At 46.8% G+C, this 23,366-nt stretch overlaps 1 protein-coding gene across 2 annotated transcripts in view; it reads right to left on the bottom strand.

Annotated features, from left to right (window-relative positions):
* Positions 1 to 704: 704 nt before the first annotated feature.
* fam228a (family with sequence similarity 228 member A) overlaps positions 705 to 23,366 on the bottom strand; it is a 38,899-nt gene continuing 16,237 nt past the window's right edge. The window contains exons 2-6 of one of the 2 annotated variants that reach the window (XM_055885800.1): positions 19,693 to 19,772; positions 11,582 to 11,728; positions 11,296 to 11,409; positions 10,246 to 10,437; positions 705 to 2,275 (exon numbers count right to left, since the gene is read on the bottom strand). In XM_055885800.1, coding sequence (XP_055741775.1) covers positions 2,243 to 2,275; positions 10,246 to 10,437; positions 11,296 to 11,409; positions 11,582 to 11,728; positions 19,693 to 19,770 — 564 coding nt within the window. In that variant the 5' untranslated portion in view covers positions 19,771 to 19,772 and the 3' untranslated portion in view covers positions 705 to 2,242. The remainder of the gene's footprint in view (positions 2,276 to 10,245; positions 10,438 to 11,295; positions 11,410 to 11,581; positions 11,729 to 19,692; positions 19,773 to 23,366) is intronic. The other variant, XM_055885801.1, reaches the window with a different exon arrangement.

Genomic DNA, 23,366 nt, shown 5'->3' with positions numbered 1-23,366 from the left:
GACTACTCCTGGTGAATGTAGACTACTACTGGTGAATGTAGACTACTACTGGTACTACTGGTGAATGTAGACTACTACTGTTACTACTGATGAATATATGTAATGGGTATTCTGGAGGGAGACATGCCTTGTGCATCTGAGCCACACTCCCCTTATTTTTGGACCATGGCATCCCCGCGGCCTCTTCGATGGATTAGTCCACTGAGACAGGCGGAAATCAGACAGCTGTCATGTGACATAAATTTTTTTTTGTATACACTGAACAGAAATATTAAAGCAACATGTAAAGTGTTGGTCCCATGTTTCATGAGCTGAAATATAAACATCTCAGAATTGTTCCATATGAACAAAAAACTTATTTGTCTCAAATGTGTTTACCTCTCTGTTAGTGAGCATTTCTTCTTTGCCAAGATAATCCATCCACCTGACAGGGGTGGCATATCTCCTAGTGTCTGGTAGAAAGCAGACTGAGACAGGTTTCCCTCTTTTTTTTTATCCGGAAAACCTCCCCAGTCCTTAGCGATTACAAGCATACCCATAACATGATGCAGCCACCACCATGCTTGAAAATATGGAGAGTGATACTCAGTAATGTGTTGTATTGGATTTTCCCCAAACATAACACTTTGTATTCAGGACATAAAGATAATTGCTTTGCCACATTTTTTACAGTATTACTTTAGTGCCTTGTTGCAAACAGGATGCATGTTTTGAAATATTTTTATTCTGTACATACTTCCTTCGTTTCACTCTGTCATTCAGGTTAGTATTGTGGAGTAACTACAATGTTGTTGATCCATCCTCAGTTTTCTCCCGTCACAGCCATTAAACTCTGTAACTGTTTTAAAGTCACCATTGGCTCCTTGGTGAAATCCCTGAGTGGTTTCCTTCCTCTCCGGCAACTGAGTTAGGAAGGACGCCTGTATCTTTGTAGTGACTGGGTGTATTGATTCATCATCCAAAGTGTAATTAATAACTTCACCATGCTCAAAAGGATATTCCAATGTCTGCTTTAAAAAAAAAAGTACCCATCTACCAATAGGTGCCCTTCTTTACGAGGCATTGAAAAACTTTGTGCTTGAATGTGTGTTTGAAATTCACTGCTCGACTGAGGGACCTTAGTGAGGGACCTTGTATGTGTTGGGGTACAGCACAGGAGATTGGTGTCACCTTTAATTGGGGAGGAATAATATCAAATACATGGTTTTCAGGAAACAATGTATGCTCAAGCATGAACTACCCTTGTCGACAAAGAGCTGATTGAATACCACTCAGCAAGGAAGAAGCCACTGCTCCAAAACCACCATTACAAAAGCCAGACTATGGTTTGCAACATGGGGACGAAGATCGTACTTTTTTGGTAAAATGTCCTCTGGTCTGATGAAACAACAATAGAACTGTTTGGCACCTCGTTTTACTGTGGATTTTACTGTGTCTAGTGTATCTACGGCTGCTGAACTACCCTCTGTCGACAAAGAGCTGATTGAATACCTGTGTCTAGTGTATCTACGGCTGCTGAACTACCCTCTGTCGACAAAGAGCTGATTGAATACCTGTGTCTAGTGTATCTACGGCTGCTGAACTACCCTCTGTCGACAAAGAGCTGATTGAATACCTGTGTCTAGTGTATCTACGGCTGCTGAACTACCCTCTGTCGACAAAGAGCTGATTGAATACCTGTGTCTAGTGTATCTACGGCTGCTGAACTACCCTCTGTCGACAAAGAGCTGATTGAATACCTGTGTCTAGTGTATCTACGGCTGCTGAACTACCCTCTGTCGACAAAGAGCTGATTGAATACCTGTGTCTAGTGTATCTACGGCTGCTGAGCTACCCTCTGTCGACAAAGAGCTGATTGAATACCTGTGTCTAGTGTATCTACGGCTGCTGAACTACCCTCTGTCGACAAAGAGCTGATTGAATACCTGTGTCTAGTGTATCTACGGCTGCTGGGCTACCCTCTGTCGACAAAGAGCTGATTGAATACCTGTGTCTAGTGTATCTACGGCTGCTGAACTACCCTCTGTCGACAAAGAGCTGATTGAATACCTGTGTCTAGTGTATCTACGGCTGCTGAACTACCCTCTGTCGACAAAGAGCTGATTGAATACCTGTGTCTAGTGTATCTACGGCTGCTGGGCCTATTTCCCAACAGTGACACTACAGGACGCTGTGCTCTCAAGCCCTGTTTAATGGCCGTTATCCTGTGTAGGACCAGCCAGGTGTCAGCAGACATCTCCCGTCAGGTGTGACCGTGGCTATGATCTGGGCGGCCCTGGAGGACGAGAGGAGAGGAAGAGAGTAGATGATACATTTACATTTAAGTCATTTAGCAGACGCTCTTATCCAGAGCGACTTACAAATTGGTGCATTCACCTTATGATATCCAGTGGAACAGCCACTTTACAATAGTGCATCTAACTCTTTTAAGGGGGGGGGGGTTAGAAGGATTACTTTATCCTATCCTAGGTATTCCTTAAAGAGGTGGGGTTTCAGGTGTCTCCGGAAGGTGGTACAGATAGATACATACACATTAGCCAAATACATTTAAACTCAGTTTTTCACAATTCCTGACATTTAATCCCAGTAAAAATTCCCTGTTTTAGGTCAGTTAGGATCACCACTTTATTTTAAGAATGTGAAATGTCAGAATAATAGTAGAGAGAATGATTTATTTCATCTTTCATCACATTCCCAGCGGGTCAGAAGTTGACATACACTCAATTAGTATTTGGTAGCATTGCCTTTAAATTGTTTAACTTGGGTCAAACGTTTCAGGTAGCCTTCCACAAGCTTCCCACAATAAGTTGGGTGAATTTTGGCCCATTCCTCCTGACTGAGCTGGTGTAAATGAGTCAAGTTTGTAGGCCTCCTTGCTCCCACATGCTTTTTCAGTTCTGCCCACAAATCTTCTATGGGATTGAGGTCAGGGCTTTGTGATGGCCACTCCAATTCCTTGACATTGTTTTCGTTAAGCCATTTTGCCACAACTTTGGAAGTATGCTTGGGGTCATTGTCCATTTGGAAGACCCATTTGCGACCAAGCTTTAACTTCCTGACTGATGTCTTGAGATGTTGCTTCAATATATCCACATAATTTTCCATCCTCATGATGCCATCTCTTTTGAAGTGCATCAGTCCCTCCTGCAGCAAAGCACCCCCACAACATGATGCTGCCACCCCCGTGCTTCACGGTTGGGATGGTGTTCTTCGGCTTGCAAGCCACCCCCTTTTTCCTCCAAACATAACGATGGTCGTTATGGCCAAACAGTTCTAGTTTTGTTTCTACAGACCAGAGGACATTTCTCCAAAAAGTACGATCCTTGTACCCATGTGCAGTTGCAAACCATAGTCTGGCTTTTATATGGAGCTTTTGGAGCAGTGGCTTCTTCCTTGCTGAGCAGCCTTTCAGGTTATGTCGATATAGGACTCGTTTTACTGTGGATATAGATACTTTTGTACCTGTTTCCTCCAGCATCTTCACAAGGTCCTTTGCTGTTGTTCTGGGTTTGATTTGCACTTTTCGCACCAAAGTACGTTCATCTCTAGGAGACAGAACGCGTCTTCTTCCTGAGCGGTATGACGGCTGCGTGGTCCCATGGTGTTTATACTTGCGTACTAATTGTTTGATGAACGTGGTACCTTCAGGCGTTTGGAAATTGCTCCCAAGGATGAACCAGACTTGTGGAGGGCTCCAATTTATTTTCCGAGGTCTTGGCTGATTTCTTTTGATTTTCCCAAGATGTCAAGCAAAGAGGCACTGAGTTTGAAGGTAGGTCTTGAAATACATCCACAGGTACACCTCCAATTGACTCAAATGACGTCAATTAGCCTATCAGAAGCTTCTAAAGCCATGACACCATTTTCTGGAATTTTCTGGACTGTTTAAAGGCACAGTCAACTTAGTGTATATAAACTTCTGACCCACTGGAATTGTGATACAGTGAATTATAAGTGAAATAATCTGTCTGTAAACAATTGTTGGAAAAATGATTTGTTTCATGCACAAAGTAGATGTCCTAACCGACTTGCCAAAACTATAGTTTGTTAACAAGAAATATGAGGATTGGTTGAAAAACGAGTTTTAATGACTCCAACCTAAGTGTACGTAAACTTCCGACTTCAACTGTATGTCTCACTAGGTCTGGGTTTTTTTTGTCTCCAAAGGGTTACCTTGGGGTTACAGTAGGGTTACCTTGGGGTTACAGTAGGGTTACCTTGGGGTTACAGTAGGGTTACAGTAGGGTTACCTTGGTGTTACAGTAGGGTTACAGTAGGGTTACCTTGGTGTTACAGTAGGGTTACAGTAGGGTTACCTTGGGGTTACAGTAGGGTTACCTTGGGGTTACAGTAGGGTTACCATGGGGTTACAGTAGGGTACCTTGGGGTTACAGTAGGGTTACCTTTGGGTTACAGTAGGGTTACAGTAGGGTTACCTTGGGGTTACAGTAGGGTTACAGTAGGGTTACCTTGGGGTTACAGTAGGGTACCTTGGGGTTACAGTAGGGTTACCTTTGGGTTGCAGTAGGGTTACAGTAGGGTTACCTTGGGGTTACAGTAGGGTTACCTTGGTGTTACAGTAGGGTTACCTTGGTGTTACAGTAGGGTTACCTTGGGGTTACAGTAGGGTTACCTTGGGGTTACAGTAGGGTTACCTTGGGGTTACAGTAGGGTTACCTTGGGGTTACAGTAGGGTTACCTTGGGGTTACAGTAGGGTTACCTTGGGGTTACCTTGGTGTTACAGTAGGGTTACCTTGGGGTTACAGTAGGGTTACAGTAGGGTTACCTTGGGGTTACAGTAGTGTTACCTTGGTGTTACAGTAGGGTTACCTTGGTGTTACAGTAGGGTTACCTTGGGGTTACAGTAGGGTTACCTTGGGGTTACAGTAGTGTTACCTTGGTGTTACAGTAGGGTTACCTTGGTGTTACAGTAGGGTTACCTTGGGGTTACAGTAGGGTTACCTTGGGGTTACAGTAGGGTTACCTTGGTGTTCCAGTAGTGTTACCTTGGTGTTACAGTAGGGTTACCTTGGGGTTACAGTAGGGTTACCTTGGTGTTACAGTAGGGTTACCTTGGTGTTACAGCAGGGTTACCTTGGTGTTACAGTAGGGTTACCTTGGGGTTACAGTAGGGTTACCTTGGGGTTACAGTAGGGTTACCTTGGGGTTACAGTAGGGTTACAGTAGTGTTACAGTAGGGTAACCTTGGGGTTACAGTAGGGTTACCTTGGGGTTACAGTAGGGTTACAGTAGGGTTACAGTAGGGTTACCTTGGGGTTACAGTAGGGTTACCTTGGTGTTACAGTAGGGTTACCTTGGTGTTACAGTAGGGTTACCTTGGTGTTACAGTAGGGTTACCTTGGGGTTACAGTAGGGTTACCTTGGGGTTACAGTAGGGTTACCTTGGGGTTACAGTAGGGTTACAGTAGGGTTACCTTGGTGTTACAGTAGGGTTACAGTAGGGTTACCTTGGGGTTAACTTGGCGTTACAGTAGGGTTACCTTGGGGTTACAGTAGGGTTACCTTGGTGTTACAGTAGGGTTACCTTGGTGTTACAGTAGGGTTACAGTAGGGTTACAGTAGGGTTACAGTAGGGTTACCTTGGGGTTACAGTAGGGTTACCTTGGGGTTACAGTAGGGTTACAGTAGGGTTACCTTGGTGTTACAGTAGGGTTACCTTGGGGTTACAGTAGGGTTACAGTAGGGTTACCTTGGGGTTACAGTAGGGTACCTTGGGGTTACAGTAGGGTTACAGTAGGGTTACCTTGGGGTTACAGTAGGGTTACCTTGGTGTTACAGTAGGGTTACCTTGGGGTTACCTTGGGGTTACAGTAGGGTTACCTTGGGGTTACAGTAGGGTTACAGTAGGGTTACCTTGGGGTTACAGTAGGGTTACCTTGGGGTTACAGTAGGGTTACCTTGGGGTTACAGTAGGGTTACCTTGGTGTTACAGTAGGGTTACAGTAGGGTTACCTTGGGGTTACAGTAGGGTTACCTTGGTGTTACCTTGGTGTTACAGTAGGGTTACCTTGGTGTTACCTTGGTGTTACAGTAAGGGTTACAGTAAGGTTACAGTAGGGTTACCTTGGTGTTACAGTAGGATTACAGTAGGGTTACCTTGGTGTTACAGTAGGGTTACCTTGGTGTTACAGTAGGGTTACCTTGGGGTTACAGTAGGGTTACCTTGGGGTTACAGTAGGGTTAACTTGGTGCTACAGTAGGGTTACCTTGGGGTTACAGTAGGGTTAACTTGGTGTTACAGTAGGGTTACCTTGGGGTTACAGTAGGGTTACCTTGGTGTTACAGTAGGGTTACAGTAGGGTTACCTTGGGGTTACAGTAGGGTTACAGTAGGGTTACAGTAGGATTACCTTGGGGGTACAGTAGGGGTTACCATGATGTTACAGTAGGGTTACAGTAGGGTTACAGTAGGGTTACCTTGGTGTTACAGTAGGGTTACCTTGGGGTTACAGTAGGGGTTACAGTAGGATTACCTTGGGGGTACAGTAGGGGTTACCATGATGTTACAGTAGGGTTACAGTAGGGTTACAGTAGGGTTACCTTGGTGTTACAGTAGGGTTACCTTGGTGTTACAGTAGGGTTACCTTGGGGTTACAGTAGGGTTACCTTGGTGTTACCTTGGTGTTACAGTAGGGTTACCTTGGTGTTACCTTGGTGTTACAGTAGGGTTACCTTGGTGTTACAGTAGGGTTACCTTGGGGTTACAGTAGGGGTTACAGTAGGGTTACCTTGGTGTTACAGTAGGGTTACCTTGGTGTTACAGTAGGGTTACCTTGGGGTTACAGTAAGGGTTACAGTAGGGTTACCTTGAGGTTACAGTAGGGTTACCTTGGGGTTACAGTAGGGGTTACAGTAGGGTTACCTTGGGGTTACAGTAGGGGTTACAGTAGGGTTACCTTGGTTACAGTAGGGTTACCTTGGGGTTACAGTAGGGGTTACAGTAGGGTTACCTTGGGGTTACAGTAGGGTTACCTTGGGGTTACAGTAGGGTTACAGTAGGGTTACCTTGGGGTTACAGTAGGGTTACAGTAGGGTTACCTTGGGGTTACAGTAGGGTTACAGTAGGGTTACCTTGGGGTTACAGTAGGGTTACCTTGGGGTTACAGTAGGGTTACAGTAGGGTTACCTTGGGGTTACAGTAGGATTACAGTAGGGTTACATTAGGGTTACAGTAGGGTTACCTTGGTTACAGTAGGGTTACAGTAGGGTTACCTTGGTTACAGTAGGGTTACAGTAGGGTTACCTTGGTTACAGTAGGGTTACCTTGGTTACAGTAGGGTTACAGTAGGGTTACCTTGGTTACAGTAGGGTTACAGTAGGGTTACCTTGGTTACAGTAGGGTTACAGTAGGATTACAGTAGGGTTACCTTGGTTACAGTAGGGTTACAGTAGGGTTACCTTGGTTACAGTAGGGTTACAGTAGGATTACAGTAGGGTTACCTTGGTTACAGTAGGGTTACAGTAGGGTTACCTTGGTTACAGTAGGGTTACAGTAGGGTTACCTTGGTTACAGTAGGATTACAGTAGGGTTACCTTGGTTACAGTAGGGTTACAGTAGGGTTACCTTGGTTACAGTAGGGTTACAGTAGGGTTACCTTGGTTACAGTAGGGTTACAGTAGGGTTACCTTGGGGTTACAGTAGGGTTACAGTAGGGTTACCTTGGTGTTACAGTAGGGTTACCTTGGTTACAGTAGGGTTACCTTGGTGTTACAGTAGGGTTACCTTGGTGTTACAGTAGGGTTACCTTGGTTACAGTAGGGTTACCTTGGGGTTACAGTAGGGTTACCTTGGGGTTACAGTAGGGTTACCTTGGGGTTACAGTAGGGTTACCTTGGGGTTACAGTAGGGTTACCTTGGTTACAGTAGGGTTACCTTGGTTACAGTAGGGTTACCTTGGGGTTACAGTAGGGTTACCTTGGTGTTACAGTAGGGTTACCTTGGGGTTACAGTAGGGTTACAGTAGGGTTACCTTGGGGTTACAGTAGGGTTACAGTAGGGTTACCTTGGGGTTACAGTAGGGTTACCTTGGGGTTACAGTAGGGTTACCTTGGGGTTACAGTAGGGTTACAGTAGTGTATATTACAGTGTATTGTACCTTTGAGTTACAGTAGTGTATATTACAGTGTATTGTACCTTTGAGTTACAGTAGTGTATATTACAGTGTATTGTACCTTTGAGTTACAGTAGTGTATATTACAGTGTATTGTACCTTTGAGTTACAGTAGTGTATATTACAGTGTATTGTACCTTTGAGTTACAGTAGTGTATATTACAGTGTATTGTACCTTTGAGTTACAGTAGTGTATATTACAGTGTATTGTACCTTTGAGTTACAGTAGTGTATATTACAGTGTATTGTACCTTTGAGTTACAGTAGTGTATATTACAGTGTATTGTACCTTTGAGTTACAGTAGTGTATATTACAGTGTATTGTACCTTTGAGTTACAGTAGTGTATATTACAGTGTATTGTACCTTTGAGTTACAGTAGTGTATATTACAGTGTATTGTACCTTTGAGTTACAGTAGTGTATATTACAGTGTATTGTACCTTTGAGTTACAGTAGTGTATATTACAGTGTATTGTACCTTTGAGTTACAGTAGTGTATATTACAGTGTATTGTACCTTTGAGTTACAGTAGTGTATATTACAGTGTATTGTACCTTTGAGTTACAGTAGTGTATATTACAGTGTATTGTACCTTTGAGTTACAGTAGTGTATATTACAGTGTATTGTACCTTTGAGTTACAGTAGTGTATATTACAGTGTATTGTACCTTTGAGTTACAGTAGTGTATATTACAGTGTATTGTACCTTTGAGTTACAGTAGTGTATATTACAGTGTATTGTACCTTTGAGTTACAGTAGTGTATATTACAGTGTATTGTACCTTTGAGTTACAGTAGTGTATATTACAGTGTATTGTACCTTTGAGTTACAGTAGTGTATATTACAGTGTATTGTACCTTTGAGTTACAGTAGTGTATATTACAGTGTATTGTACCTTTGAGTTACAGTAGTGTATATTACAGTGTATTGTACCTTTGAGTTACAGTAGTGTATATTACAGTGTATTGTACCTTTGAGTTACAGTAGTGTATATTACAGTGTATTGTACCTTTGAGTTACAGTAGTGTATATTACAGTGTATTGTACCTTTGAGTTACAGTAGTGTATATTACAGTGTATTGTACCTTTGAGTTACAGTAGTGTATATTACAGTGTATTGTACCTTTGAGTTACAGTAGTGTATATTACAGTGTATTGTACCTTTGAGTTACAGTAGTGTATATTACAGTGTATTGTACCTTTGAGTTACAGTAGTGTATATTACAGTGTATTGTACCTTTGAGTTACAGTAGTGTATATTACAGTGTATTGTACCTTTGAGTTACAGTAGTGTATATTACAGTGTATTGTACCTTTGAGTTACAGTAGTGTATATTACAGTGTATTGTACCTTTGAGTTACAGTAGTGTATATTACAGTGTATTGTACCTTTGAGTTACAGTAGTGTATATTACAGTGTATTGTACCTTTGAGTTACAGTAGTGTATATTACAGTGTATTGTACCTTTGAGTTACAGTAGTGTATATTACAGTGTATTGTACCTTTGAGTTACAGTAGTGTATATTACAGTGTATTGTACCTTTGAGTTACAGTAGTGTATATTACAGTGTATTGTACCTTTGAGTTACAGTAGTGTATATTACAGTGTATTGTACCTTTGAGTTACAGTAGTGTATATTACAGTGTATTGTACCTTTGAGTTACAGTAGTGTATATTACAGTGTATTGTACCTTTGAGTTACAGTAGTGTATATTACAGTGTATTGTACCTTTGAGTTACAGTAGTGTATATTACAGTGTATTGTACCTTTGAGTTACAGTAGTGTATATTACAGTGTATTGTACCTTTGAGTTACAGTAGTGTATATTACAGTGTATTGTACCTTTGAGTTACAGTAGTGTATATTACAGTGTATTGTACCTTTGAGTTACAGTAGTGTATATTACAGTGTATTGTACCTTTGAGTTACAGTAGTGTATATTACAGTGTATTGTACCTTTGAGTTACAGTAGTGTATATTACAGTGTATTGTACCTTTGAGTTACAGTAGTGTATATTACAGTGTATTGTACCTTTGAGTTACAGTAGTGTATATTACAGTGTATTGTACCTTTGAGTTACAGTAGTGTATATTACAGTGTATTGTACCTTTGAGTTACAGTAGTGTATATTACAGTGTATTGTAATCCTCTCTGCCTCGTCACAGCAGCAGTGGGACACTTGGTCCTCCACGCTCCTCTTCTGAACAGGGGTCCAGACACGCTCCGTCCAACGCTTATGGAGCAGCTCTCTCTTACGAAGCTCCGCCCTTTCCTGCCGGCACAGAAAACGCTCCAGGTCCTGACAGGAAGAGACGGAGACACTGTCTGAATGTTACGATGGAGCAAAACTAGTCATGACACCACATAAGGATACAGAACGTAATGTACTGCGCAAAATGACAGAAACATATATTAGATCTATAAGCCTGAACTCTGGAATAGATCACATGCACTCTCCGAGAGAGTCGTGGTCACCTTGACAACGCCATTCTCTGAGAGAGTTGTGGTCACCTTGACAACGCCATTCTCTGAGAGAGTTGTGGTCACCTTGACAACGCCATTCTCTGAGAGAGTTGTGGTCACCTTGACAACGCCATTCTCTGAGAGAGTCGTGGTCACCTTGACAACGCCATTCTCTGAGAGAGTCGTGGTCACCTTGACAACGCCATTCTCTGAGAGAGTCGTGGTCACCTTGACAACGCCATTCTCAGAGAGTTGTGGTCACCTTGACAACGCCATTCTCTGAGAGAGTTGTGGTCACCTTGACAACGCCATTCTCTGAGAGAGTCGTGGTCACCTTGACAACGCCATTCTCTGACAGAGTCGTGGTCACCTTGACAACGCCATTTTCTGACAGAGTCGTGGTCACCTTGACAACGCCATTCTCTGAGAGAGTCGTGGTCACCTTGACAAAGCCATTCTCTGAGAGAGTTGTGGTCACCTTGACAACGCCATTCTCTGAGAGAGTCGTGGTCACCTTGACAACGCCATTCTCTGAGAGAGTTGTGGTCACCTTGACAACGCCATTCTCTGAGAGAGTCGTGGTCACCTTGACAACGCCATTCTCTGAGAGAGTTGTGGTCACCTTGACAACGCCATTCTCTGAGAGAGTCGTGGTCACCTTGACAAAGCCATTCTCTGAGAGAGTCGTGGTCACCTTGACAATGCCATTCTCTGATTGTGTTGTGGTCACCTTGACAAAGCCATTCTCTGTGTCCAGTAAGGGCTGGGTGATGGCTCTAGCTTCTTGGTTCTCAGATTCTAACTTGACCTGAATTATTGTAGATGAAAAAACACAAACATGAAAGAAATTAGGTGTGTGTGTGTGTGTGTGTGTGTGTGTGTGTGTGTGTGTGTGTGTGTGTGTGTGTGTGTGTGTGTGCTCGTGTGTGTGTGTGTGTGTGTGTGCTTGCGTGTGGCTGAGTATATACATAGTGCAGTACCTGCAGCCTCCTGAAGGAGGTGTGAGAGAGCCAGTCCACCCACGGCCCTCTGGGAGGTCCAGGAAGCCACACCTCACTCCTCCTCTTTTCTCCTCCCCTTCCTCTTCGGCCGGTCATCCTGACACTTCTCCATTCTCCGCTGGGCACCTGGAACAACACACAGGAGAACATCAACAGCAGCATTAAAACAACAGCAACAACGAGCATCAGAGGTTGACGTCACAACGAACACAAACGGAGGAACATGGGCCATTTCTGGGTCTCAGGTCTGTAGGACATTCCTGAGGAAAGGAGTCAAGGGAAGGAAGGAAGTCACTTCAGGCTGTTAAGATGCACCCAGACAGGGTTCACAGACAGGACAGAGAGACAGACAGTCACCTCTACATCCCAGTACAGAGAGACAGACAGTCACCTCTATATCCCAGTACAGAGAGACAGACAGTCACCTCTACATCCCAGTACAGAGAGACAGACAGTCACCTCTACATCCCAGTACAGAGAGACAGACAGTCACCTCTACACCCCAGTACAGAGAGACAGACAGTCACCTCTACACCCCAGTACAGAGAGACAGACAGTCACCTCTGCATCCCAGTACAGAGAGACAGACAGTCACCTCTACATCCCAGTACAGAGAGACAGACAGTCACCTCTACACCCCAGTACAGAGAGACAGACAGTCACCTCTACACCCCAGTACAGAGAGACAGACAGTCACCTCTGCATCCCAGTACAGAGAGACAGACAGTCACCTCTACATCCCAGAACAGAGAGACAGACAGTCACCTCTACATCCCAGTACAGAGAGACAGACAGTCACCTCTACATCCCAGTACAGAGAGACAGACAGTCACCTCTACATCCCAGTACAGAGAGACAGACAGTCACCTCTACATCCCAGAACAAAGAGACATACAGTCACCTCTACATCCCAGTACAGAGAGACAGACAGTCACCTCTACATCCCAGAACAGAGAGACATACAGTCACCTCTACATCCCAGTACAGAGAGACAGACAGTCACCTCTACATCCCAGAACAGAGAGACAGACAGTCACCTCTACATCCCAGTACATAGAGACAGACAGTCACCTCTACATCCCAGAACAAAGAGACATACAGTCACCTCTACATCCCAGTACAGAGAGACAGACAGTCACCTCTACATCCCAGAACAAAGAGACATACAGTCACCTCTACATCCCAGTACAGAGAGACAGACAGTCACCTCTACATCCCAGAACAGAGAGACAGACAGTCACCTCTACATCCCAGTACAGAGAGACAGACAGTCACCTCTACATCCCAGAACAGAGAGACAGACAGTCACCTCTACATCCCAGTACAGAGAGACAGACAGTCACCTCTACATCCCAGAACAGAGAGACAGACAGTCACCTCTACATCCCAGTACAGAGAGACAGACAGTCACCTCTACATCCCAGTAGAGTACATCCCAAGCAAATTCTTACTCCTGAACGTGTTTAGTCTCCTCACCATAGGCCTTATTTAGGCCATAACAAATGGGTTGAATACTTATTGACTCAAGACATTCTCGATTTTCATTTTTTTTTTAATATAATTTGTAAAAATGTCTAAAAACAAAATATCTAAAAATCTTTTACCTTTATTTAACTAGGCAAGTCAGTTAAGAACAAATTCTTATTTACAATGACGGCCTAGGAACAATGACGGCCTAGGCCCTTGTTCAGGGGCAGAAGGACAGTGGGTTATCTGCCTTGGTCAGGGGCAGAAGGACAGTGGGTTAACCCTTGTTCAGGGGCAGAAGGACAGTGGGTTAACTGCCTTGGTCAGGGGCAGAAGGACAGTGGGTTAACTGCCTTGTTCAGGGGCAGAAGGACAGTGGGTTAACCCTTGGTCAGGGGCAGAAGGACAGTGGGTTAACCCTTGTTCAGGGGCAGAAGGACAGTGGGTTAACTGCCTTGTTCAGGGGCAGAAGGACAGTGGGTTAACCCTTGTTCAAGGGCAGAAGGACAGTGGGTTAACCCTTGTTCAGGGGCAGAACGACAGTGGGTTAACTGCCTTGTTCAGGGGCAGAAGGACAGTGGGTTAACCCTTGTTCAGGGGCAGAACGACAGTGGGTTAACTGCCTTGGTCAGGGGCAGAAGGACAGTGGGTTAACTGCCTTGTTCAGGGACAGAAGGACAGTGGGTTAACTGCCTTGTTCAGGGACAGAAGGACAGTGGGTTAACCCTTGTTCAGGGGCAGAAGGACAGTGGGTTAACTGCCTTGTTCAGGGGCAGAAGGACAGTGGGTTAACCCTTGTTCAGGGGCAGAAGGACAGTGGGTTAACTGCCTTGTTCAGGGGCAGAAGGACAGTGGGTTAACCCTTGGTCAGGGGCAGAAGGACAGTGGGTTAACCCTTGTTCAGGGGCAGAAGGACAGTGGGTTAACTGCCTTGTTCAGGGGCAGAAGGACAGTGGGTTAACTGCCTTGTTCAGGGGCAGAAGGACAGTGGGTTAACTGCCTTGGTCAGGGGCAGAAGGACAGTGGGTTAACCCTTGTTCAGGGGCAGAAGGACAGTGGGTTAACTGCCTTGTTCAGGGGCAGAAGGACAGTGGGTTAACCCTTGGTCAGGGGCAGAAGGACAGTGGGTTAACCCTTGGTCAGGGGCAGAAGGACAGTGGGTTAACCCTTGTTCAGGGGCAGAAGGACAGTGGGTTAACTGCCTTGTTCAGGGGCAGAAGGACAGTGGGTTAACCCTTGTTCAGGGGCAGAAGGACAGTGGGTTAACTGCCTTGGTCAGGGGCAGAAGAACAGTGGGTTAACTGCCTTGTTCAGGGGCAGAAGGACAGTGGGTTAACCCTTGTTCAGGGGCAGAAGGACAGTGGGTTAACCCTTGTTCAGGGGCAGAAGGACAGTGGGTTAACTGCCTTGTTCAGGGGCAGAAGGACAGTGGGTTAACTGCCTTGTTCAGGGGCAGAAGGACAGTGGGTTAACCCTTGTTCAGGGGCAGAACGACAGTGGGTTAACTGCCTTGTTCAGGGGCAGAAGGACAGTGGGTTAACCCTTGTTCAGGGGCAGAACGACAGTGGGTTAACTGCCTTGGTCAGGGGCAGAAGGACAGTGGGTTAACTGCCTTGTTCAGGGGCAGAAGGACAGTGGGTTAACTGCCTTGTTCAGGGGCAGAAGGACAGTGGGTTAACCCTTGTTCAGGGGCAGAAGGACAGTGGGTTAACCCTTGTTCAGGGGCAGAAGGACAGTGGGTTAACTGCATTGTTCAGGGGCAGAAGGACAGTGGGTTAACTGCCTTGTTCAGGGGCAGAAGGACAGTGGGTTAACCCTTGTTCAGGGGCAGAACGACAGTGGGTTAACTGCCTTGTTCAGGGGCAGAAGGACAGTGGGTTAACCCTTGTTCAGGGGCAGAAGGACAGTGGGTTAACTGCCTTGTTCAGGGGCAGAAGGACAGTGGGTTAACCCTTGTTCAGGGGCAGAAGGACAGTGGGTTAACCCTTGTTCAGGGGCAGAAGGACAGTGGGTTAACCCTTGTTCAGGGGCAGAAGGACAGTGGGTTAACCCTTGTTCAGGGGCAGAAGGACAGTGGGTTAACTGCCTTGTTCAGGGGCAGAAGGACAGTGGGTTAACCCTTGTTCAGGGGCAGAAGGACAGTGGGTTAACCCTTGTTCAGGGGCAGAAGGACAGTGGGTTAACCCTTGTTCAGGGGCAGAAGGACAGTGGGTTAACTGCCTTGTTCAGGGGCAGAAGGACAGTGGGTTAACTGCCTTGTTCAGGGGCAGAAGGACAGTGGGTTAACTGCCTTGTTCAGGGGCAGAAGGACAGTGGGTTAACTGCCTTGGTCAGGGGCAGAAGGACAGTGGGTTAACTGCCTTGTTCAGGGGCAGAAGGACAGTGGGTTAACCCTTGTTCAGGGGCAGAAGGACAGTGGGTTAACCCTTGTTCAGGGGCAGAAGGACAGTGGGTTAACTGCCTTGTTCAGGGGCAGAAGGACAGTGGGTTAACCCTTGTTCAGGGGCAGAAGGACAGTGGGTTAACTGCCTTGTTCAGGGGCAGAAGGACAGTGGGTTAACCCTTGTTCAGGGGCAGAAGGACAGTGGGTTAACTGCCTTGTTCAGGGGCAGAAGGACAGTAGGTTAACTGCCTTGTTCAGGGGCAGAAGGACAGTGGGTTAACTGCCTTGTTCAGGGGCAGAAGGACAGTGGGTTAACTGCCTTGGTCAGGGGCAGAAGGACAGTGGGTTAACTGCCTTGTTCAGGGGCAGAAGGACAGTGGGTTAACCCTTGTTCAGGGGCAGAAGGACAGTGGGTTAACCCTTGTTCAGGGGCAGAAGGACAGTGGGTTAACTGCCTTGTTCAGGGGCAGAAGGACAGTGGGTTAACTGCCTTGTTCAGGGACAGAAAGACAGTGGGTTAACCCTTGGTCAGGGGCAGAAGGACAGTGGGTTAACCCTTGTTCAGGGGCAGAAGGACAGTGGGTTAACTGCCTTGTTCAGGGGCAGAAGGACAGTGGGTTAACTGCCTTGTTCAGGGGCAGAAGGACAGTGGGTTAACCCTTGTTCAGGGGCAGAAGGACAGTGGGTTAACCCTTGTTCAGGGGCAGAAGGACAGTGGGTTAACTGCCTTGTTCAGGGGCAGAAGGACAGTGGGTTAACTGCCTTGTTCAGGGACAGAAAGACAGTGGGTTAACCCTTGGTCAGGGGCAGAAGGACAGTGGGTTAACCCTTGTTCAGGGGCAGAAGGACAGTGGGTTAACTGCCTTGTTCAGGGGCAGAAGGACAGTGGGTTAACCCTTGGTCAGGGGCAGAAGGACAGTGGGTTAACCCTTGTTCAGGGGCAGAGGGACAGTGGGTTAACCCTTGTTCAGGGGCAGAACGACAGTGGGTTAACTGCCTTGGTCAGGGGCAGAAGGACAGTGGGTTAACTGCCTTGTTCAGGGGCAGAAGGACAGTGGGTTAACCCTTGTTCAGGGGCAGAACGACAGTGGGTTAACTGCCTTGGTCAGGGGCAGAAGGACAGTGGGTTAACTGCCTTGTTCAGGGGCAGAAGGACAGTGGGTTAACCCTTGGTCAGGGGCAGAAGGACAGTGGGTTAACCCTTGGTCAGGGGCAGAAGGACAGTGGGTTAACCCTTGTTCAGGGGCAGAAGGACAGTGGGTTAACTGCCTTGTTCAGGGGCAGAACGACAGTGGGTTAACTGCCTTGTTCAGGGGCAGAACGACAGTGGGTTAACCCTTGTTCAGGGGCAGAAGGACAGTGGGTTAACTGCCTTGTTCAGGGTCAGAAGGACAGTGGGTTAACCCTTGTCCAGGGGCAGAAGGACAGTGGGTTAACTGCCTTGTTCAGGGGCAGAACGACAGTGGGTTAACCCTTGTTCAGGGGCAGAAGGACAGTGGGTTAACTGCCTTTTTCAGGGGCAGAAGGACAGTGGGTTAACCCTTGTTCAGGGGCAGAAGGACAGTGGGTTAACCCTTGTTCAGGGGCAGACCGACAGTGGGTCAACTGCCTTGGTCAGGGGCAGAAGGACAGTGGGTTAACCCTTGTTCAGGGGCAGAAGGACAGTGGGTTAACTGCCTTGTTCAGGGGCAGAAGGACAGTGGGTTAACTGCCTTGTTCAGGGGCAGAAGGACAGTGGGTTAACCCTTGTTCAGGGGCAGAAGGACAGTGGGTTAACTGCCTTGTTCAGGGGCAGAAGGACAGTGGGTTAACCCTTGTTCAGGGACAGAAGGACAGTGGGTTAACTGCCTTGGTCAGGGGCAGAAGGACAGTGGGTTAACCCTTGTTCAGGGGCAGAAGGACAGTGGGTTAACCCTTGTTCAGGGGCAGAAGGACAGTGGGTTAACTGCCTTGTTCAGGGGCAGAAGGACAGTGGGTTAACCCTTGTTCAGGGGCAGAAGGACAGTGGGTTAACTGCCTTGTTCAGGGGCAGAAGGACAGTGGGTTAACCCTTGTTCAGGGGCAGAAGGACAGTGGGTTAACCCTTGTTCAGGGGCAGACCGACAGTGGGTCAACTGCCTTGGTCAGGGGCAGAAGGACAGTGGGTTAACTGCATTGTTCAGGGGCAGAAGGACAGTGGGTTAACCCTTGTTCAGGGGCAGAAGGACAGTGGGTTAACCCTGGTCAGGGACAGAAGGACAGTGGGTTAACCCTTGGTCAGGGGCAGAAGGACAGTGGGTTAACTGCCTTGTTCAGGGGCAGAAGGACAGTGGGTTAACCCTTGGTCAGGGGCAGAAGGACAGTGGGTTAACTGCCTTGTTCAGGGGCAGAAGGACAGTAGGTTAACTGCCTTGTTCAGGGGCAGAAGGACAGTGGGTTAACCCTTGGTCAGGGGCAGAAGGACAGTGGGTTAACCCTTGTTCAGGGGCAGAAGGACAGTGGGTTAACCCTTGTTCAGGGGCAGAAGGACAGTGGGTTAACTGCCTTGTTCAGGGGCAGAAGGACAGTGGGTTAACCCTTGTTCAGGGGCAGAAGGACAGTGGGTTAACTGCCTTGTTCAGGGGCAGAAGGACAGTGGGTTAACCCTTGTTCAGGGGCAGAACGACAGTGGGTTATCTGCCTTGGTCAGGGGCAGAAGGACAGTGGGTTAACTGCCTTGTTCAGGGGCAGAAGGACAGTGGGTTAACCCTTGGTCAGGGGCAGAAGGACAGTGGGTTAACTGCCTTGTTCAGGGGCAGAACGACAGTGGGTTAACCCTGGTCAGGGGCAGAAGGACAGTGGGTTAACTGCCTTGTTCAGGGGCAGAAGGACAGTGGGTTAACCCTTGTTCAGGGGCAGAAGGACAGTGGGTTAACTGCCTTGTTCAGGGGCAGAAGGACAGTGGGTTAACCCTTGGTCAGGGGCAGAAGGACAGTGGGTTAACCCTTGGTCAGGGGCAGAAGGACAGTGGGTTAACCCTTGTTCAGGGGCAGAAGGACAGTGGGTAAACCCTTGTTCAGGGGCAGAAGAACAGTGGGTTAACTGCCTTTTTCAGGGGCAGAAGGACAGTGGGTTAACTGCCTTGTTCAGGGGCAGAAGGACAGTGGGTTAACCCTTGTTCAGGGGCAGAAGGACAGTGGGTTAACCCTTGTTCAGGGGCAGAAGGACAGTGGGTAAACCCTTGTTCAGGGGCAGAAGAACAGTGGGTTAACTGCCTTTTTCAGGGGCAGAAGGACAGTGGGTTAACTGCCTTGTTCAGGGGCAGAAGGACAGTGGGTTAACCCTTGTTCAGGGGCAGAAGGACAGTGGGTTAACTGCCTTGTTCAGGGGCAGAAGGACAGTGGGTTAACTGCCTTGTTCAGGGGCAGAAGGACAGTGGGTTAACCCTTGTTCAGGGGCAGAGGGACAGTGGGTTAACCCTTGTTCAGGGGCAGAAGGACAGTGGGTTAACCCTTGTTCAGGGGCAGAGGGACAGTGGGTTAACTGCCTTGGTCAGGGGCAGAAGAACAGTGGGTTAACTGCCTTGTTCAGGGGCAGAGGGACAGTGGGTTAACCCTTGTTCAGGGGCAGAAGGACAGTGGGTTAACCCTTGTTCAGGGGCAGAGGGACAGTGGGTTAACCCTTGTTCAGGGGCAGAAGGACAGTGGGTTAACCCTTGTTCAGGGGCAGAGGGACAGTGGGTTAACCCTTGGTCAGGGGCAGAAGGACAGTGGGTTAACCCTTGTTCAGGGGCAGAAGGACAGTGGGTTAACCCTTGTTCAGGGGCAGAAGGACAGTGGGTTAACCCTTGTTCAGGGGCAGAACGACAGTGGGTTAACTGCCTTGGTCAGGGGCAGAACGACAGTGGGTTAACTGCCTTGTTCAGGGTCAGAAGGACAGTGGGTTAACTGCCTTGTTCAGGGGCAGAACGACAGTGGGTTAACTGCCTTGTTCAGGGGCAGAAGGACAGTGGGTTAACCCTTGTTCAGGGGCAGAACGACAGTGGGTTAACTGCCTTGTTCAGGGGCAGAACGACAGTGGGTTAACTGCCTTGGTCAGGGGCAGAGGGACAGTGGGTTAACTGCCTTGGTGTGATGTGAAGGGCGCTTGTCTTCACAGGTTTGCTTCCCTGCCCTGCCGTTGTCTCTGCCACTAGACAGGTAAATTACAACCTGTTCACTATTGACATACCTGTATTAACAACTTGTTTACGTTACTGTAAAAATGTTAACGATAGTCTTACCGTAGCTGTGAGGAGACCTAGGGGAGCAGACGTGTGGAACATGATCCGACCGGCTGCACCACTGTCCTTAACAGGCATGTCTGGGATGAGAATGAAATGAAAATAGGTTTACCTGATAGGAAGGTATACAGACCCCTTTTTCCACATTTTTATGTTACAGCCTTATTTTAAAATGGATGAAATTGTTGTTTTCCTCATCAATCTACACACAATACCCCATAATGACATCACAATACCCCATAATGACATCACAATACCCCATAATGACATCACAATACCCCATAATGACATCACAATACCCCATAATGACATCACAATACCCCATAATGACATCACAATACCCCATAATGACATCACAATACCCCATAATGACATCACAATACCCCATAATGACATCACAATACCCCATAATGACATCACAATACCCCATAATGACAAAGCAAAATCTGTTTTTTTTAAGACATTTTTGCATTTGTTTGACACGCCTGTATTTGGGGACTTTCTCCCATTCTTCTCTGCAGATCCTCTCATGTTCTGTCAGGTTGGATGGGGAGCGTTGCTGCACAGCTATTTTCAGGTCTCTCCAGAGATGTTAGATAGGGTTCAAGTCCGGCCTCTGGCTGGGCCACTTAAGGACATTCAGAGTCTTGTCTCGAAGCCAGTCCTGCGTTGTTGGCTGTGTGCTTAGGGTCGTTGTCCTTTTGGAAGGTGAACCTTCACCTCAGTCTGAGGTCCTGAGCGCTCTGGAGCAGGTTTCATCAAGGATCTCTCTGTACTTTGCTCCGTTCATCTTTCCCTCAATCCTAGTCTCCCAGTCCCTGGTGCTGAAAAACATACCCACCAACATGCTTCTCCGTAGGGATGGTGCCAGGTTTCCTCCAGACGTGACGCTTGGCATTCAGGTCAAAGAGTTCAATCTTAGTTTCATCAGACCAGAGAATCTTATTCTCATCATCTGAGAGTCCTTTAGGTGCCTTTTGGTAAACTCCAAGCGGGCTGTCATGTGCCTTTTACAGAGGAGTGGCTTCCGTCTGGCCACTCTACCATAAAGGCCTGATTGGTGGAGTGCTGCAGAGATGGTTGTCCTTCTGGAAGGTTCTCCCATCTCGACAGAGGAACTCTGGAGCTCTGTCAGAGTGACCATCGGGTTCTTGGTCACCTCCCTGACCAAGGCCCTTCTCCTCTGATTGCTCAGTTTGGCAGGGCGGCCAGCTCTAGGAAGAGTCTTGGTGGTTCCAAACTTCTTACACTTAAGAATGATGGAGGCCACTGTGTTCTTGGGGATCTTCAATGCTGCAGACATTTTTTGGTTCCCTTCCCAAGATCTGTGCCTCAACACAATCCTGTCTCGGAGATCTACGGACAATTCCTCTGACCTCATGGCTTGGTTTTTGCTCTGACATGCACTGTCAACTGTAGGACCTTATATAGACGGGTGTGTGCCTTTCCAAATCATGTCGAATCAATTGAATTTACCACAGATGGACTCCAATCAAGTTGTAGAAACATCTCAAGGATGATCAATGGAAACAGGATGCACCTGAGCTCAGTTTCGAGTCTCATAGCAAAGGGTCTGAATACTTATAGAAATGAGGTATCTGTTTTTTATATTTTATAAATTTGCTAAAATTTATAAAAACCTGTTTTCACTTTGTCATTATGAGGTATTGTGTGTTGATTGATGAGGAAAAATATTTATTTAATCGATTTTAGAATAAGGCTGTAACTTAACAAAAATGTGGACAAAGTCAAGGGGTCTGAATACTTTCAGAATGCTCTGTAAGCATAGAGAGATCCTATTCAATCTCTAGAGATTTCATCCTGCAAAACATCAAAGAAATAAAGGTTTAGGCTGTAGGATTGGGATACTGTTAGACATTTTGCTCATGGCTGCTAATTCTAATACATGCCCTATAATAGTGCACTAAATTATATATTTGGCACATCGTTGATCACATGTTACACATCATCAAATACAGTATATTGAGGAACAATTTACAGATAGTGTAGCATACAAATATAACTCAATTGACGAAACATGAAAGTGATTTCAATATAATCTAAATATATAGGCCTATTATACAGCCCTACTGAAGTGATTTTCTAAATATAGCCACCTCGGTTTTCGATCGAAGCATATTTTTTATCCTTCACTTGATCGATTGCAAAGACACTGACGACTTGGTGTTCGTAAGTCCACTTCGTTCCAAAGCGGTCACAGAGAGACAGACAAACAGCTTGATTCTACTGTTTGTTAAGCAGACATGTTCTGTGTATAAAGGGACATGGGCAACAACAACAAAACAAAAACATCTAAGAAAGCACTGTTCTACAAGCAGTCTGAGGTAGTCTGTAAATAAGAAGCGTTTCAGTGCCACTTTACTAATGATGCTTTTGGGGAAACAGATCGGAGAACGAAGGTTCTAATGAGGAACATAGACTTAAGATGGTTTTGGGGGAAACAGATCGGAGAACGAAGGTTCTAATGAGGAACATAGATTTAAGATGGTTTTGGGGGAACAGATCGGAGAACGAAGGTTCTAATGAGGAACATAGACTTAAGATGCTTTTGGGGAACCAGACCCAGCTCTGCGTTGAAAGCGGTGTCCCACACACGCAGGGCCGGATTAAGAAGCCCTGCGGCTTTGGTTCGAACATTGAGAGCGGGATCCTGTGGTTGTATAAAAAAAATGCAATAATTGAAAGAATGGTGTATTTTGTTGGTGTTTTTCAGAATTTTTTTGTTGGTGTTTTTCTGATTAGGGGGCCTCTTGGGCCAGTTACCTACGTGGGCCCCCTAATCAGGTATCCAATAAAGGCAGGGGCCCCAGTTACCCACGTGGGCCCCCTAATCAGTTATCCAATAAGGGCAGGGGCCCCAGTTACCTACGTGGGCCCCCTAATCAGTTATCTAATAAAGACAGGGGCCCCAGTTACCTACGTGGGCCCCCTAATCAGTTATCCAATAAAGGCAGGGGCCCCAGTTACCCACGTGGGCCCCCTAATCAGTTATCCAATAAGGGCAGGGGCCCCAGTTACCTACGTGGGCCCCCTAATCAGTTATCTAATAAAGACAGGGGCCACAGTTACCTACGTGGGCCCCCTAATCAGTTATCCAATAAAGACAGGGGCCCCAGTTACCCACGTGGGCCCCCTAATCAGTTATCCAATAAAGGCAGGGGCCCCAGTTACCCACGTGGGCCCCCTAATCAGTTATCCAATAAAGACAGGGGCCCCAGTTACCCACGTGGGCCCCCTAATCAGTTATCTAATAAAGACAGGGGCCACAGTTACCTACGTGGGCCCCCTAATCAGTTATCCAATAAAGACAGGGGCCCCAGTTACCCACGTGGGCCCCCTAATCAGTTATCCAATAAAGGCAGGGGCCCCAGTTACCCACGTGGGCCCCCTAATCAGTTATCCAATAAAGACAGGGGACCCAGTTACCCACGTGGGCCCCCTAATCAGTTATCTAATAAAGGCAGGGCCCCAGTTACCTACGTGGGCCCCCTAATCAGTTATCCAATAAGGGCAGGGGCCCCAGTTACCCACGGGGGCCCCGTACCTCATCTCCTATAGAGTGGACTCCTGAGTCTTCCTGTGGTTGGCGAATGTAGTAAAAAAAAATACAAAATATATACTACATATATAATATATACACTTATTTTGCTTCC

This window comes from Salvelinus fontinalis, chromosome 27, assembly GCF_029448725.1.
Source record: "Salvelinus fontinalis isolate EN_2023a chromosome 27, ASM2944872v1, whole genome shotgun sequence".
In the NCBI taxonomy this organism is placed as follows: Eukaryota; Metazoa; Chordata; class Actinopteri; order Salmoniformes; family Salmonidae; genus Salvelinus; species Salvelinus fontinalis.
Note: the sequence above shows the minus strand (reverse complement) of the source record. Positions and strands in the feature narration are given on the sequence as shown.